The sequence below is a fragment of the Poromitra crassiceps genome (assembly GCF_964638095.1).
Source record: "Poromitra crassiceps genome assembly, chromosome: 6".
In the NCBI taxonomy this organism is placed as follows: domain Eukaryota; kingdom Metazoa; phylum Chordata; class Actinopteri; order Beryciformes; family Melamphaidae; genus Poromitra; species Poromitra crassiceps.
The window spans coordinates 8306515-8322532 of NC_139627.1; the positions used below are offsets into that span (position 1 = coordinate 8306515).

At 42.5% G+C, this 16018-nt stretch overlaps 1 protein-coding gene across 1 annotated transcript in view; it reads left to right on the forward strand.

Moving 5' to 3' along the window:
- Nucleotides 1-16018, forward strand: part of tsc1b (TSC complex subunit 1b) — a 57925-nt gene that overhangs the window by 28180 nt on the left and 13727 nt on the right. The window contains 3 exon segments of the mRNA XM_083638352.1: nucleotides 1348-2008; nucleotides 6541-6584; nucleotides 12257-12423. Coding sequence (XP_083494478.1) covers nucleotides 1348-2008; nucleotides 6541-6584; nucleotides 12257-12423 — 872 coding nt within the window.

Genomic DNA, 16018 nt, shown 5'->3' on the forward strand with positions numbered 1-16018 from the left:
CTTTAGAGTTGTGTGTGTGGGCTAGCTTTAGAGTTGTGTGTGTCGCCTATCTTTAGAGTTGTGTGTGTGGGCTAGCTTTAGAGTTGTGTGTGTGGCCTATCTTTAGAGTTGTGTGTGTGTGGGCTAGCTTTAGAGTTGTGTGTGTGTGTGTGTGTGTGGGCTAGCATTAGAGTTGTGTGTGGGCTAGCTTTAGAGTTGTGTGTGTGTGTGGGCTAGCTTTAGAGTTGTGTGTGGGCTAGCTTTAGAGTTGTGTGTGCAGGCTAACTTTAGAGTTGTGTGTGTGTGGGCTAGCTTTAGAGTTGTGTGTGGGCTAGCTTTAGAGTTGTGTGTGGGCTAGCTTTAGAGTTGTGTGTGGGCTAGCTTTAGAGTTGTGTGTGTGGGCTAGCTTTATAGTTGTGTGTGTGGGCTAGCTTCAGAGTTGTGTGTGTGACCTATCTTTAGAGTTGTGTGTGTGGGCTAGCTTTAGAGTTGTGTGTGTGGCCTATCTTTAGAGTTGTGTGTGTGGGCTAGCTTTAGAGTTGTGTGTGTGTGTGTGTGGGCTAGCTTTAGAGTTGTGTGTGTGGGCTAGCTTTAGAGTTGTGTGTGGGCTAGCTTTAGAGTTGTGTGTGTGTGTGCTAGCTTTAGAGTTGTGTGTGGGCTAGCTTTAGAGTTGTGTGTGTGGGCTAGCTTTAGAGTTGTGTGTGGGCTAGCTTTAGAGTTGTGTGTGCGGGCTAACTTTAGAGTTGTGTGTGGGCTAGCTTTAGAGTTGTGTGTGGGCTAGCTTTAGAGTTGTGTGTGGGCTAGCTTTAGAGTTGTGTGTGCGGGCTAACTTTAGAGTTGTGTGTGTGTGGGCTAGCTTTAGAGTTGTGTGTGTGGGCTAGCTTTAGAGTTGTGTGTGGGCTAGCTTTAGAGTTGTGTGTGCGGGCTAACTTTAGAGTTGTGTGTGGGCTAGCTTTAGAGTTGTGTGTGGGCTAGCTTTAGAGTTGTGTGTGGGCTAGCTTTAGAGTTGTGTGTGCGGGCTAACTTTAGAGTTGTGTGTGTGTGGGCTAGCTTTAGAGTTGTGTGTGTGTGGGCTAGCTTGAGAGTTTTTCTCCAAGTAGTTGACACCTGTTGTGAGTGCAGAAATTCCTGCACTACATTGACATTCAGAACATGCAGTACTGTGCAGAAGTCCATAGATATTTTTAATATTAATGTTTTGTCTTAGATATATTTGTTTTCTGCATTAGTGTGTCAGTAGACTGCTCTTTCGAGTACATTAAGTTGTTTTTGAAAGCATCTTAACTTAAATCGTGGCTTTTGCACAGTACTGTATATCCAGATTTAACTGCATTGACATTCTCCTTATGCTCTCCTCTGTTGTTTTAGCTGCCTTCACAGAGGAGCTGCTTAAGATCACAGAGGACAAGCAGGACCTGAGCGGCCTGAGGGGCTTCGACTCGCCTTTCTACCACACCACTGAGACTCTGACCGGCTACCAGACCACTGAGACTCTGACCGGCTACCAGACGCAAGACAAGACCCTCAGCAACTCCCAGCCCGGCGGTGCTGTCCGGGACAGCCACAACATGGTGTCTACTCCAGACAAAGCGGAGAACCCTGCGAGCATCAGCGCTGTTGGCAGCGGAGGTGGAGGAGGAACCGGGGACAACCTGAGCCTGGAGCCGTCCTGGTCCTTCCAGTCCGTCTTCACCCCCATAGATCACCACCTGCACCGAAGCCCCTCCGCGCCGGACCACGAGGTGGGCAAGTTTGGCCTCTTCTCGCCCAGCCCGGGCAGCAAGACCCCAGCCTCGCTGCCCTACGAGACGTTTTTCGACCTGGCTCTGCCCAGGGCGGCCACGCTGTTCGTGGGCAAGAAGACGTCGGAGGCGGTGCGCAGGGCGGCGATGGAGAGTCTGAGCCTGTCGCAGCGGGAGGAGGGGCTGGAAGACGGGGAGGAGGAAGGGGTGATGTCCGCTTCGCCACTGGAGGTGCTGGATCGCCTTGTTCAGCAGGGGAGCGACACCCACGATAAGGTTCTCAAGAGGTGAGGGGGCTACACTTCCATTCAGTTCAGATCTTCAAGGCTACAGTCTGGCCTTATTGGGGTGCCGGGTGCTGCGGCGGAGTAGCCGGGCGAAATGAGTAACTGCTGTATGCTCTAAAGCTGGGCGATAATTCAGTACTATCGTTTGTCGTCTTTCAGTGGCATCATATCGTGATATGACAGGTTATGATAATATGATTACTAAACGTGACTTTGCTTACATGAACCATATTGTGATATACATTGGTATTGAGAATGACCCTTATGATTATCGTCATTGATTTCAACCATATCCACCAGCCTCAGTCTCTTCTCCCCCTCCCTCCCCCTGTTCTCTCCCTTCTCTCCCCATTGAATCCCTCTCTCCCTCTCTCCCCCACCCTTTCCCCCCTATTATCTGCCTCCCCCTCTCTAATCTAATATTGTTCAATCCTGTTTATTGATAGTGCTTAGCTAGACTTAACTAGACATTTTCTCTGTAAAGCCCTCTGAGACATGCTTGTGAATTGGGGCTAGGGGTGGTGGGTCACGGTTAGAGAAGCGAGCTTGTTGACCGGAAGGTCGTCGGTTCAATCCCCGGGACCGGCAGGATAAATCTGGGTGTGGAAAGTGAAAAGGCGGCTCAGTGGGAGCAGATCAGACTGTGGTTGTACTGGTCAGCTCCCAGGTATGAATGTGTGTGTGGATGTTAACAGGGCACTCCTGAAAAAGAGAGCATTGCTCTCAGTTAGGGCTTTCACACCGGCAGGGCTTCGTGCCGGTTCCGGTTCCAGAACCCTAATCTGAACCGGCCGGCGCGTTCAGACCGAAAAAATAATTGGTTCGGAACCTGAAAAGTTGGTTCTCAGCGGAACCAAAAAATAGTTGGTTTTCCTTGGGAACCGTGACATCATCAGTGGGCGTGTCTCATTCTAGGCTGTGAAAACGAGCAGGAAGGAGAAGAAGGCAGTGACAACATGGAGAAAAATAATTTGCAGTGGTCTGCTGAGGAAACCAAATGTTTAGTGGCGATTAGGGGGCACGGTGGCTCAGTGGTAGAGCTGTCGCCTCACAGTCAGAAGGTCCTGAGTTCGATTCTCGCCTGGGACACTGTGGGCGCTGTGGTTGTGTTCCCCCCCATATCTTCAGTGCCTACTGCCCAGGTGGGGTATCTCGTCGTAAGGGCCTTTCTCTCTCTGTGTGGAGTTTGCATGTTCTCCCCGTGCTCCCCCAGGGGGTTCCTCCGTATATAACCCCCCCACTAAAAACATGCAGAAGATCAGATCGTCATCGTCATCCGACCAGTGACGACAACATCCGAAGTTGGTCCCCGGGCGCTGTACGAGAAAGCGACCACTGCTCCTGGCCTGCCCCCCGGAGGAAAGGACATGCCTGGATGGGTTAAATGCAGAGGACACTTTTCACCGGCCACCGTCAGCATGAGTGTGTTGTGCCCGCATGCATGTATTGTGGTGTTCGTGTGACAATAAAAGACGGGGCTTGTCCCGTTACGAGAGAGATTTGGGCATCTACCGAATCTCAAGAAAAGCTAGAAAGCAGTACAAGAAAGAGCAAGTCATATGCCGAACTTGCAGAAGAGAGGGCCAAGGCTGGGTTCACTCGAACGCCAGACCAAATAATTAATAAACTTAAAAAAATAAAAATAAACTGAAGAAGGACTACCGAATAATGTCCTCCCACTTTGGTTCCGCTTAAACTGGTGTGAACACGGGCTGGTTCGCCAGAAAGCACCAAGGTTCTGAGACTCCAGAACGGAGCCAGAGCCAGAACCAGAACCGTGTCTGTCTGAAAGCGCTAACAGAGACTCCCCCTGTAGGAATAAAGAGAGCATTGCTCCTCAGTGAGACTCCCCTGAATAAATAAAGGTAAAAAAATAAAGTAAACGTGACTTGACTTGACTAATATTTTTCACTGCAACAAGTGTACCTTGGTATGGTTTGTGAGAATGGCATGTTCCTGTATTAGAAGCCATGATCTGTCTCTCTTCTTCATGACTGTTCCAGTATTAGAAGCCATGATCTGTCTCTCTTCTTCATGACTGTTCCTGTATTAGAAGCCATGATCTGTCTCTCTTCTTCATGACGGTTCCTGTATTAGAAGCCATGATCTGTCTCTCTTCTTCATGACTGTTCCTGTATTAGAAGCCATGATCTGTCTCTCTTCTTCATGACTGTTCCTGTATTAGAAGCCATGATCTGTCTCTCTTCTTCATGACTGTTCCAGTATTAGAAGCCATGATCTGTCTCTCTTCTTCATGACCGTTCCAGTATTAGAAGCCATGATCTGTCTCTCTTCTTCATGACTGTTCCTGTATTAGAAGCCATGATCTGTCTCTCTTCTTCATGACTGTTCCTGTATTAGAAGCCATGATCTGTCTCTCTTCTTCATGACTGTTCCTGTATTAGAAGCCATGATCTGTCTCTCTTCTTCATGACTGTTCCTGTATTAGAAGCCATGATCTGTCTCTCTTCTTCATGACTGTTCCTGTATTAGAAGCCATGATCTGTCTCTCTTCTTCATGACTGTTCCTGTATTAGAAGCCATGATCTGTCTCTCTTCTTCATGACTGTTCCAGTATTAGAAGCCATGATCTGTCTCTCTTCTTCATGACTGTTCCTGTATTAGAAGCCATGATCTGTCTCTCTTCTTCATGACTGTTCCTGTATTAGAAGTAGGGCTGGGTTCAAAAAATCGATTCTCCGATTTTTAATCGATTTTCATTTTAATCCTCGATTATCGATTCATATGTCCAGAGATTGATTTTTTTTTTTATTACATTTTTTTTTTTTTTTTTTTTTTTTTTTTTACTAAACAGGCTAAAATATTGTGCTGTGTGTGGTAGTTGAAACATAGTTTCAAGTTGATGTTTAATTATGTTTGTAGTTGAAACAAAAACATAAATACTGTAGGCTACATGAATGGAAATGTTTGATCATTATTAATATCTACTTTTAGAAATTATATAGGCTGAAATCAAATCACTGTGCATAATTGTGAAAGTGTCTTTATTGACAGATGAAAAGGCTGTTATTTACCCTTTGTCACCACGTGGTGAGTAAATATATGTGTAACTAAAACCATTAAAATTGACAACAGGTCTGCAACTTTTTTTCCCCATGTATCTACTTGGCTGGTTGGAAACCCCTGTGTTACATAACTGGACAGTCATGTAATTCAGGGTACAGCTCAAAAACCACGTTTTGGTATCACTAACCAAATCAATATTGAAAATTGGTCGAATCGGAATCGAATCGAATCGAATCGAATCGAATCGAAATTAATCGATTCGCAACCTTGTGAATCGGAATCGAATCAATTCTTGAAATTTGAACCAATACCCAGCTCTAATTAGAAGCCATGATCTGTCTCTCTTCTTCATGACTGTTCCTGTATTAGAAGCCATGATCTGTCTCTCTTCTTCATGACTGTTCCTGTATTAGAAGCCATGATCTGTCTCTCTTCTTCATGACTGTTCCTGTATTAGAAGCCATGATCTGTCTCTCTTCTTCATGACTGTTCCTGTATTAGAAGCCATGATCTGTCTCTCTTCTTCATGACTGTTCCTGTATTAGAAGCCATGATCTGTCTCTCTTCTTCATGACTGTTCCAGTATTAGAAGCCATGATCTGTCTCTCTTCTTCATGACTGTTCCTGTATTAGAAGCCATGATCTGTCTCTCTTCTTCATGACTGTTCCTGTATTAGAAGCCATGATCTGTCTCTCTTCTTCATGACTGTTCCTGTATTAGAAGCCATGATCTGTCTCTCTTCTTCATGACTGTTCCTGTATTAGAAGCCATGATCTGTCTCTCTTCTTCATGACTGTTCCTGTCTTGTTTGTCTACTGAAAAAAGATCACATCACATGACATGATGAGAAAAGGTTCCAGAGCGTCTGAAAGAACTCCTTCATGTGACAGATTACTACTGGCCATCCTGACCATTAGGGATGTTCATCAGTTATCGAAAATCGATAATTGATCGTTAAGGAATGGAATCGATCATGTGGAATTCTTATCGATTTTGTTATTATAATTTTTTTTTTTTTTTTTTTTTTTGCGGACTAGGTTTGGGTGGAATTCGTTCCTCCTCGCCCCACTCCATTGCACAGCCGACTAACGTGAGGTGGAGCTTCATATAGTCTCTAGTTTTCTGGCTGGGCACGGGCCTTTGTGCCAACAAAACTGTTTTAAACATGGGGAATTCACACCGGCATGCGCCGGGGACGGCAGAGTGTTGGAGAGGAGACACATTGAAATAAAGAGTTAATTGAGGAGAACACGTTGTCTTTCGTATTTTCTGCCATAGGCATTCATTTTGTAAAAAAAAAATATATATATATATATATATATATATTAAAAAAATATTAATATCATCGATAATCGATAATTGATCGTTAATTTCCCCCGATTTTCGATTATGGAAATTTTTCAAAATTAACATCCCTACTGACCATGTTAACGTGTTCAATATGACGTGAGACATGATGCTAGTTGCTGATGGGTTTGTCACCGTCTTGCCTCTTCCTTTGCAGATTACCGTTGCCAAGTAAGTCAGCTGACTGGACGCACTTTGGAGGTAAAGCACTCGCAACCACAACATAGACTCTGTTACAATGACCGCAGAACTAGTGTGTTATCTATGACTCGGCATGACTAGGGATTTGTCACGAGCATTGTGACATGACCAGAATGTGACAACATTAACCCATTTGGAGAGTTATGAAAACACACCAGGTTCCCACAGTCATGCAGACCTGGAAAACTCTTTGAAAATTGTGTTTTCTATGTCTGGAAAAGTGATAGGAAATGCCACATTGTACCTATTGACATTGTTTAATAGTTGTAGTTGTCTTTGTCACGCAGTATTATTGGAAAAGTCACCAACAAAAAAAAATATTCTCCTGCCATGCCCATATTATATATATATATATATAGATATAGATATAGATATAGATATAGATATGTGAGGGGAAAAGCTGTCTGTCTGATCATGTACAGAGGTGACTGTTCAGAGTTGATCTATATGTGATCATGTACAGAGGTGACTGTTCAGAGTTGATCTATGTGTGATCATGTACAGAGGTGACTGTTCAGAGTTGATCTATGTGATCATGTACAGAGGTGACTGTTCAGAGTTGATCTATGTGTGATCATGTACAGAGGTGACTGTTCAGAGTTGATCTATGTGATCATGTACAGAGGTGACTGTTCAGAGTTGATCTATGTGATCATGTACAGAGGTGACTGTTCAGAGTTGATCTATGTGATCATGTACAGAGGTGACTGTTCAGAGTTGATCTCTATGTGATCATGTACAGAGGTGACTGTTCAGAGTTGATCTATGTGTGATCATGTACAGAGGTGACTGTTCAGAGTTGATCTATGTGTGATCATGTACAGAGGTGACTGTTCAGAGTTGATCTATGTGATCATGTACAGAGGTGACTGTTCAGAGTTGATCTATGTGATCATGTACAGAGGTGACTGTTCAGAGTTGATCTCTATGTGATCATGTACAGAGGTGACTGTTCAGAGTTGATCTATGTGATCATGTACAGAGGTGACTGTTCAGAGTTGATCTATGTGATCATGTACAGAGGTGACTGTTCAGAGTTGATCTCTATGTGATCATGTACAGAGGTGACTGTTCAGAGTTGATCTATGTGATCATGTACAGAGGTGACTGTTCAGAGTTGATCTATGTGTGATCATGTACAGAGGTGACTGTTCAGAGTTGATCTATGTGTGATCATGTACAGAGGTGACTGTTCAGAGTTGATCTATGTGTGATCATGTACAGAGGTGACTGTTCAGAGTTGATCTATGTGTGATCATGTACAGAGGTGACTGTTCAGAGTTGATCTCTATGTGATCATGTACAGAGGTGACTGTTCAGAGTTGATCTATGTGATCATGTACAGAGGTGACTGTTCAGAGTTGATCTCTATGTGATCATGTACAGAGGTGACTGTTCAGAGTTGATCTCTATGTGATCATGTACAGAGGTGACTGTTCAGAGTTGATCTATGTGTGATCATGTACAGAGGTGACTGTTCAGAGTTGATCTATGTGATCATGTACAGAGGTGACTGTTCAGAGTTGATCTCTATGTGATCATGTACAGAGGTGACTGTTCAGAGTTGATCTATGTGATCATGTACAGAGGTGACTGTTCAGAGTTGATCTATGTGATCATGTACAGAGGTGACTGTTCAGAGTTGATCTATGTGTGATCATGTACAGAGGTGACTGTTCAGAGTTGATCTCTATGTGATCATGTACAGAGGTGACTGTTCAGAGTTGATCTATGTGATCATGTACAGAGGTGACTGTTCAGAGTTGATCTCTATGTGATCATGTACAGAGGTGACTGTTCAGAGTTGATCTATGTGATCATGTACAGAGGTGACTGTTCAGAGTTGATCTATGTGATCATGTACAGAGGTGACTGTTCAGAGTTGATCTATGTGATCATGTACAGAGGTGACTGTTCAGAGTTGATCTATGTGATCATGTACAGAGGTGACTGTTCAGAGTTGATCTATGTGTGATCATGTACAGAGGTGACTGTTCAGAGTTGATCTATGTGATCATGTACAGAGGTGACTGTTCAGAGTTGATCTATGTGTGATCATGTACAGAGGTGACTGTTCAGAGTTGATCTATGTGATCATGTACAGATGTGACTGTTCAGAGTTGATCTCTATGTGATCATGTACAGAGGTGACTGTTCAGAGTTGATCTCTATGTGATCATGTACAGAGGTGACTGTTCAGAGTTGATCTCTATGTGATCATGTACAGAGGTGACTGTTCAGAGTTGATCTATGTGATCATGTACAGAGGTGACTGTTCAGAGTTGATCTATGTGTGATCATGTACAGAGGTGACTGTTCAGAGTTGATCTATGTGATCATGTACAGAGGTGACTGTTCAGAGTTGATCTATGTGTGATCATGTACAGAGGTGACTGTTCAGAGTTGATCTCTATGTGATCATGTACAGAGGTGACTGTTCAGAGTTGATCTATGTGATCATGTACAGAGGTGACTGTTCAGAGTTGATCTATGTGATCATGTACAGAGGTGACTGTTCAGAGTTGATCTCTATGTGATCATGTACAGAGGTGACTGTTCAGAGTTGATCTATGTGATCATGTACAGAGGTGACTGTTCAGAGTTGATCTATGTGATCATGTACAGAGGTGACTGTTCAGAGTTGATCTATGTGATCATGTACAGAGGTGACTGTTCAGAGTTGATCTATGTGTGATCATGTACAGAGGTGACTGTTCAGAGTTGATCTATGTGATCATGTACAGAGGTGACTGTTCAGAGTTGATCTATGTGATCATGTACAGAGGTGACTGTTCAGAGTTGATCTCTATGTGATCATGTACAGAGGTGACTGTTCAGAGTTGATCTATGTGATCATGTACAGAGGTGACTGTTCAGAGTTGATCTATGTGATCATGTACAGAGGTGACTGTTCAGAGTTGATCTCTATGTGATCATGTACAGAGGTGACTGTTCAGAGTTGATCTATGTGATCATGTACAGAGGTGACTGTTCAGAGTTGATCTATGTGTGATCATGTACAGAGGTGACTGTTCAGAGTTGATCTATGTGATCATGTACAGAGGTGACTGTTCAGAGTTGATCTATGTGTGATCATGTACAGAGGTGACTGTTCAGAGTTGATCTATGTGATCATGTACAGAGGTGACTGTTCAGAGTTGATCTCTATGTGATCATGTACAGAGGTGACTGTTCAGAGTTGATCTCTATGTGATCATGTACAGAGGTGACTGTTCAGAGTTGATCTCTATGTGATCATGTACAGAGGTGACTGTTCAGAGTTGATCTATGTGATCATGTACAGAGGTGACTGTTCAGAGTTGATCTATGTGTGATCATGTACAGAGGTGACTGTTCAGAGTTGATCTATGTGATCATGTACAGAGGTGACTGTTCAGAGTTGATCTATGTGATCATGTACAGAGGTGACTGTTCAGAGTTGATCTATGTGATCATGTACAGAGGTGACTGTTCAGAGTTGATCTATGTGTGATCATGTACAGAGGTGACTGTTCAGAGTTGATCTATGTGATCATGTACAGAGGTGACTGTTCAGAGTTGATCTCTATGTGATCATGTACAGAGGTGACTGTTCAGAGTTGATCTATATGTGATCATGTACAGAGGTGACTGTTCAGAGTTGATCTATGTGTGATCTGATCTCCTCCTTTCCCTTACCTCCTTCCCTGCACCCAGTCAACCGCAACAAGAATCAAATTTTCTGCAGCTGCAGTTCACAGAAGAAGTTCTCTGTATCTTGGTTCCAAACTCTCTGCCAACTGACATTGGAATTACAACAGTAGAATTGAATCAGCTCCTGGTATTTTGGATCGCATGTGAGATCCAACAACACAAAGAGCTTTTGGTTCACTTATGTGAGCTCTGAGTGGAAGTTCTCAGACCTGATCTGTCTCTTTAAACACTCGTACTCGCTCTGTTTCCCTTTGTCCATGTTAACAAGTAGACTTCTGTACTCACAGCTGTGCCCATTGCACATTTCTTTTTATCCCATGAAATAGAATTTGGTTTGAGATATGAAGCTATGAGGACTGCATTTTTCAAATTCTATCCATCTTTGGTTTGCTTCACCCTCAGGGACTTTCGCTGGAAGATAACCTTTATATCCAAAGGTCGGGACTCGAGTCACATGACTTGGACTTGTCAGACTCAATTTGAATAACTTGAGACTTGACTTGACTTGGGACAACAGTACAACTCATAAGAGCTCATTTTGCTCCATTTTCGTCCGAAAATAAATGCGTCCGTTTCAAACGATGTAACCGCCACTGCCCACATTATACTTCCATGCGTCTTTCACGTTGGTAGCATGTTAAGCAATACATCCACTAGTGGGCAGTAGAGAGTCAAATGTGTGAGCGTGTGTGTGGTACAGCTCCATTTCATCCATATGCGTTCAGAAAACCACGAAATGAACGCAGAGTACGGACAGAAAAGCTCTGTCAGCGTATCTGTATTTAACTCTGTCAGCATGCGTTTCTGTATTTAACTCTGTCAGCATGCGTATCTGTATTTAACTCTGTCAGCATGCGTTTCTGTATTTAACTCTGTCAGCATGCGTTTCTGTATTTAACTCTGTCAGCATGCGTATCTGTATTTAACTCTGTCAGCATGCGTTTCTGTATTTAACTCTGTCAGCATGCGTTTCTGTATTTAACTCTGTCAGCATGCGTATCTGTATTTAACTCTGTCAGCATGCGTATCTGTATTTAACTCTGTCAGCATGCGTTTCTGTATTTAACTCTGTCAGCATGCGTTTCTGTATTTAACTCTGTCAGCATGCGTATCTGTATTTAACTCTGTCAGCATGCGTTTCTGTATTTAACTCTGTCAGCATGCGTATCTGTATTTAACTCTGTCAGCATGCGTTTCTGTATTTAACTCTGTCAGCATGCGTATCTGTATTTAACTCTGTCAGCATGCGTTTCTGTATTTAACTCTGTCAGCATGCGTATCTGTATTTAACGTTGAGCATAATTGGGCTTTAAGATGAACCAAATTAAAGTCAATTTCCATTTAATTGTTATAAATGAGCTTGGAAATGAGCTAAAAGTTAGAGAGGTGGACTTGTTGCGGTAAGGTTCCTGGTTCAAATCCCCAGGCCACCCTGTCAAAAGTTGTCAGGGGAAAGTGAATGAAGAATACTTTGTACTCCTTGAGCAACTAGCATCAAGATGCCCTCAGGCACGCAGTGGAGCTCCTCAGTAGACGACAGTAGAAGCCTGTGGTTTTACTGGCCCACTGACAGATGTCACTTTGTGTAACTAGGAACGTGCATCTGAAAGTTAGTGAAAAATCTGCATCCTCAGCAAACTTTCCAAAGGTCAATGAATGATGTTGTATTTATATCTACACCTCAATGACTCAACCTGTATAATATTACAAGAGACCTTTTGAAAATGTATTTTTTCCTCTCTTTGGCTCAGCAAACCCAGTGTCTCAAAACACATTTTCCAGACTTCAGGCTTCTTCTCATTCTCAGTGCAGTTGCCTGTGCTCTTATTCGGTCTCTCCTCCATTTGCACATATTCTGATCATAATTGTTAGTGTTGTTATGTGACGTGAATGCATGACGGCAAAGTGAGCAGTCAGTCAGTCGGCCGTTTGTCAGGTGTGCGACCCTGTTAACGACATTATTATAATGGTGTCCCCAGGCTCGGCTCCCCTGGACGAGCTGCACACGCTGCGCAGCCAGCTGCTCCTGCTGCACAACCAGCTGCTGTACGAGCGCTACAAGAGGGAGCAGCACGCCGTCCGCAACCGCCGCCTCCTCCGACGCATCATCAACGCGACCGCACTGGAGGAGCAGAACAATGCTATGGTAACGCCTACCACACGCACCCCCCCCCCCCCCCCCCCCCTCCCAGATGAGTGCTTTTGGACAATGTTGTTGGGTAAAAAACAGGCAAAACAAACGAAACATGAATATTACTCAGATATTGAGACATCCTGTAAAGTACACATGTATAAATTGTATAATGGGGCGAGTCAACAGTGACCATTGACAGAGATGTATCTTTACAAAATAAGATGAAACTGAAGAAACAGAAGACACACACAAGAAAGACGTACATCTATAAAACATGTAGAAATAGACTTAAATAGGTACAAATTGCTTTGGAAATAAATGTTAAACGGTATTTGAAACCGATCATAAAACAGTGCTCTATTAATCAGCTACGATGGTGGTCCTGTAGCATCAAACATCACCACTGGGTGGCAGCTTGGCCCAGTATTTAGAGAGACTCTCACATAACTGGAGGTTCACAGGTTTGAGCCCCACACCATTAATGTGTCCTGTAAACAACAAAGAAAGGAGAAAACACATGTAAACTAGTCAAATCAATAACCTGTGTCCTGTTTGTGACACAGGTAACAGACAAAAACATGGCTTGACTTGAGTTGGTTACTTTAGTTGTTGTTTGTGTTTTCAACAAGTGACTGTTACAAAGTTGTCCTGAATGTAATGTGAAGTCTCCAGGGACGCAGAGGAAGAAGAGAAACAAACGGCACATTGATAAAACAATCAACTTACTTGAGGCATGAACAACTTCCCCCAAACATTTAGAGAATCTTGCACATTTATTGTGTTTGGTGAATAAAATGTGTGTGTGTGTGTGTGTGTGTGAGAGAGAGACACACACACACAAACACAATCCTACAACTGAACTCTAACCCAGTTGAACGTACCTGATGTTTTAAATTAAAATATAGTACCAAAATTCATCAAAATGCCTCAGTTCTCACCGTTTCGGATCAACACTTTGCATCCTGAGGGAAACCAAACCCTGTGTTGGATATTTGTGTTGATCTACCAGCAGTTTTAAAATGGATGGATTAGATCATGATTTCTTGACTTGACAAGATCATGAGTAAAAGGCCAAAACAAGCCAATTAGAAATCTTTGACTGGCCCACAACACCTTTTAAAGCAGCGATGAGGAACTTTCAACTGGTTATGAAACAGTCTAACTGATTAACTTTCAACTGGTTATGAAACAGTCTAAACAGTCTAACTGATTAACTTTCAACTGGTTCTGAAACAGTCTAAACAGTCTAACTGATTAACTTTCAACTGGTTATGAAACAGTCTAAACAGTCTAACTGATTAACTTTCAACTGGTTATGAAACAGTCTAAACAGTCTAACTGATTAACTTTCAACTGGTTCTGAAACAGTCTAAACAGTCTAACTGATTAACTTTCAACTGGTTCTGAAACAGTCTAAACAGTCTAACTGATTAACTTTCAACTGGTTCTGAAACAGTCTAAACAGTCTAACTGATTAACTTTCAACTGGTTCTGAAACAGTCTAAACAGTCTACTGATTAACTTTCAACTGGTTCTGAAACAGTCTAAACCAGAGGTTCTCAAATGTTTTTCAGCTAAGGACCCCTTACAAGATAGAAAATATACCGCGGACCCCCTCATTCTGATTTGTGATTTTGGGCTAAGCTTAATTGTTTCCACGGTAACGTGCTTGACTTTTAATTTGATAGGTTTGTTATTAGAATGTAATCCATGAACCATTTTAGATTTAAAGCATAAACTATTTTCGTTGAACTATGAAGATTTTGCAATTTTTTTTTTTTTTTTTTTTTTTTATTACATTACATTTACATTACGTCATTTAGCAGACACTTTTGTTTTGTCCAAAGCGACTCACAATATCACAATTTGTCAACAGTACAGAAATCCACTATGCAACACAATCAATGACAGCCAAGATATTTTGATAGACTAGCACCATGTAGGAAGTAGTTTGAGAAGGAATAATTAACATGTAGCATTTTATTTTTTAACACATTCACTGCCAGCCGTTTTTCAATACTGTAGTTAGCTTCTGCCAGAGGTTTTTTTTGAGGATTCTGGCTCATCTTTCAAGAGCCGAGGATTCGTTTCTGTTAGGATTTTGTGAACACACAATATCTCAAAAGAACTAATAGAATGTGTGCTTTCTCTGTCTAAAATAGTTAGTTTGTAGAGTTAGTAGTTATGTAAGCATTAGCAGTTGAATACAGCATGGTTTCAGCGTCTGAAAATTTATTCTGAGATAAACGGCTTTTTGTGAAATTCGATAGAACAGTCACTTTAACCATTCATTTTTGGCATCAGTAAGACGTCAGACATCTAAACAATAGTTTTGAACAGTAATTTCCTCCATAACAGCAGGAAACACCCCTCTCCTTCAAACTCCTCCCTCCGTGTGTGTTCTTCTTGGCTGCAGCGGGCGTGTCACAAGCTCGTTTCTGTTGCTGCTGTAACCTCGCGTCACCAGGCTCACTGCTTTGCTGCTGCTGTGCCTGTCTGCTGGCGGCCGCTGGGCAAGTCTGGATGGGCTCGCTCGTTTCTTGGGGTTCTGAGAGCTTTGATGAAGCTTTTGCGATTCTGGTCTTATTTATGCTGCGTGTTTCAAAGTGTGTTCCACCCGTAATCTATTATGCAAATTTGCAAAACCCCACCGCCAGCTCCCAAGCGCGAAAGCGTTTTCGCCAATCCATTTTCATGAGAATGGCTTCCTCACACTGCTTTTTGCTTGCCTTCCTCTAGAATGGAGAGCACTGTCGCCACTTAGTGGGTCGGTGGAATGGGTTGTACACGTTCGGTGGCTCCAATATTTTTATAGGAGACGTGGGGGGCATTGATCCACGTAGCACCGTCAAATTTTTTTTTTTTTTTTTGACGTCTCAACTCGTCATTGGCAGTCAACCGTTGGATTTTTTTTGACGAGTCAACTCGCCATTGGCAGTGAACGTGTTAATTAATTAATTAATTTTTTTTTACTTGAAAACTTTTCGCGGACCCCCTGGCAAAGTGCCACGGACCCCCCAGGGGTCCGTGAGAACCACTGGTCTAAACAGTCTAACTGATTAACTTTCAACTGGTTCTGAAACAGTCTAAACAGTCTAACTGATTAACTTTCAACTGGTTCTGAAACAGTCTAAACAGTCTAACTGATTAACTTTTAACTGGTTATGAAACAGTCTAAACAGTCTAACTGATTAACTTTCAACTGGTTCTGAAACAGTCTAAACAGTCTAACTGATTAACTTTCAACTGGTTATGAAACAGTCTAAACAGTCTAACTGATTAACTTTCAACTGGTTCTGAAACAGTCTAAACAGTCTAACTGATTAACTTTCAACTGGTTCTGAAACAGTCTAAACAGTCTAACTGATTAACTTTCAACTGGTTATGAAACAGTCTAAACAGTCTAACTGATTAACTTTCAACTGGTTATGAAACAGTCTAAACAGTCTAACTGATTAACTTTCAACTGGTTCTGAAACAGTCTAAACAGTCTAACTGATTAACTTTCAACTGGTTCTGAAACAGTCTAAACAGTCTACCTGATTAACTTTCAACTGGTTCTGAAACAGTCTAAACAGTCTAACTGATTAACTTTCAACTGGTTCTG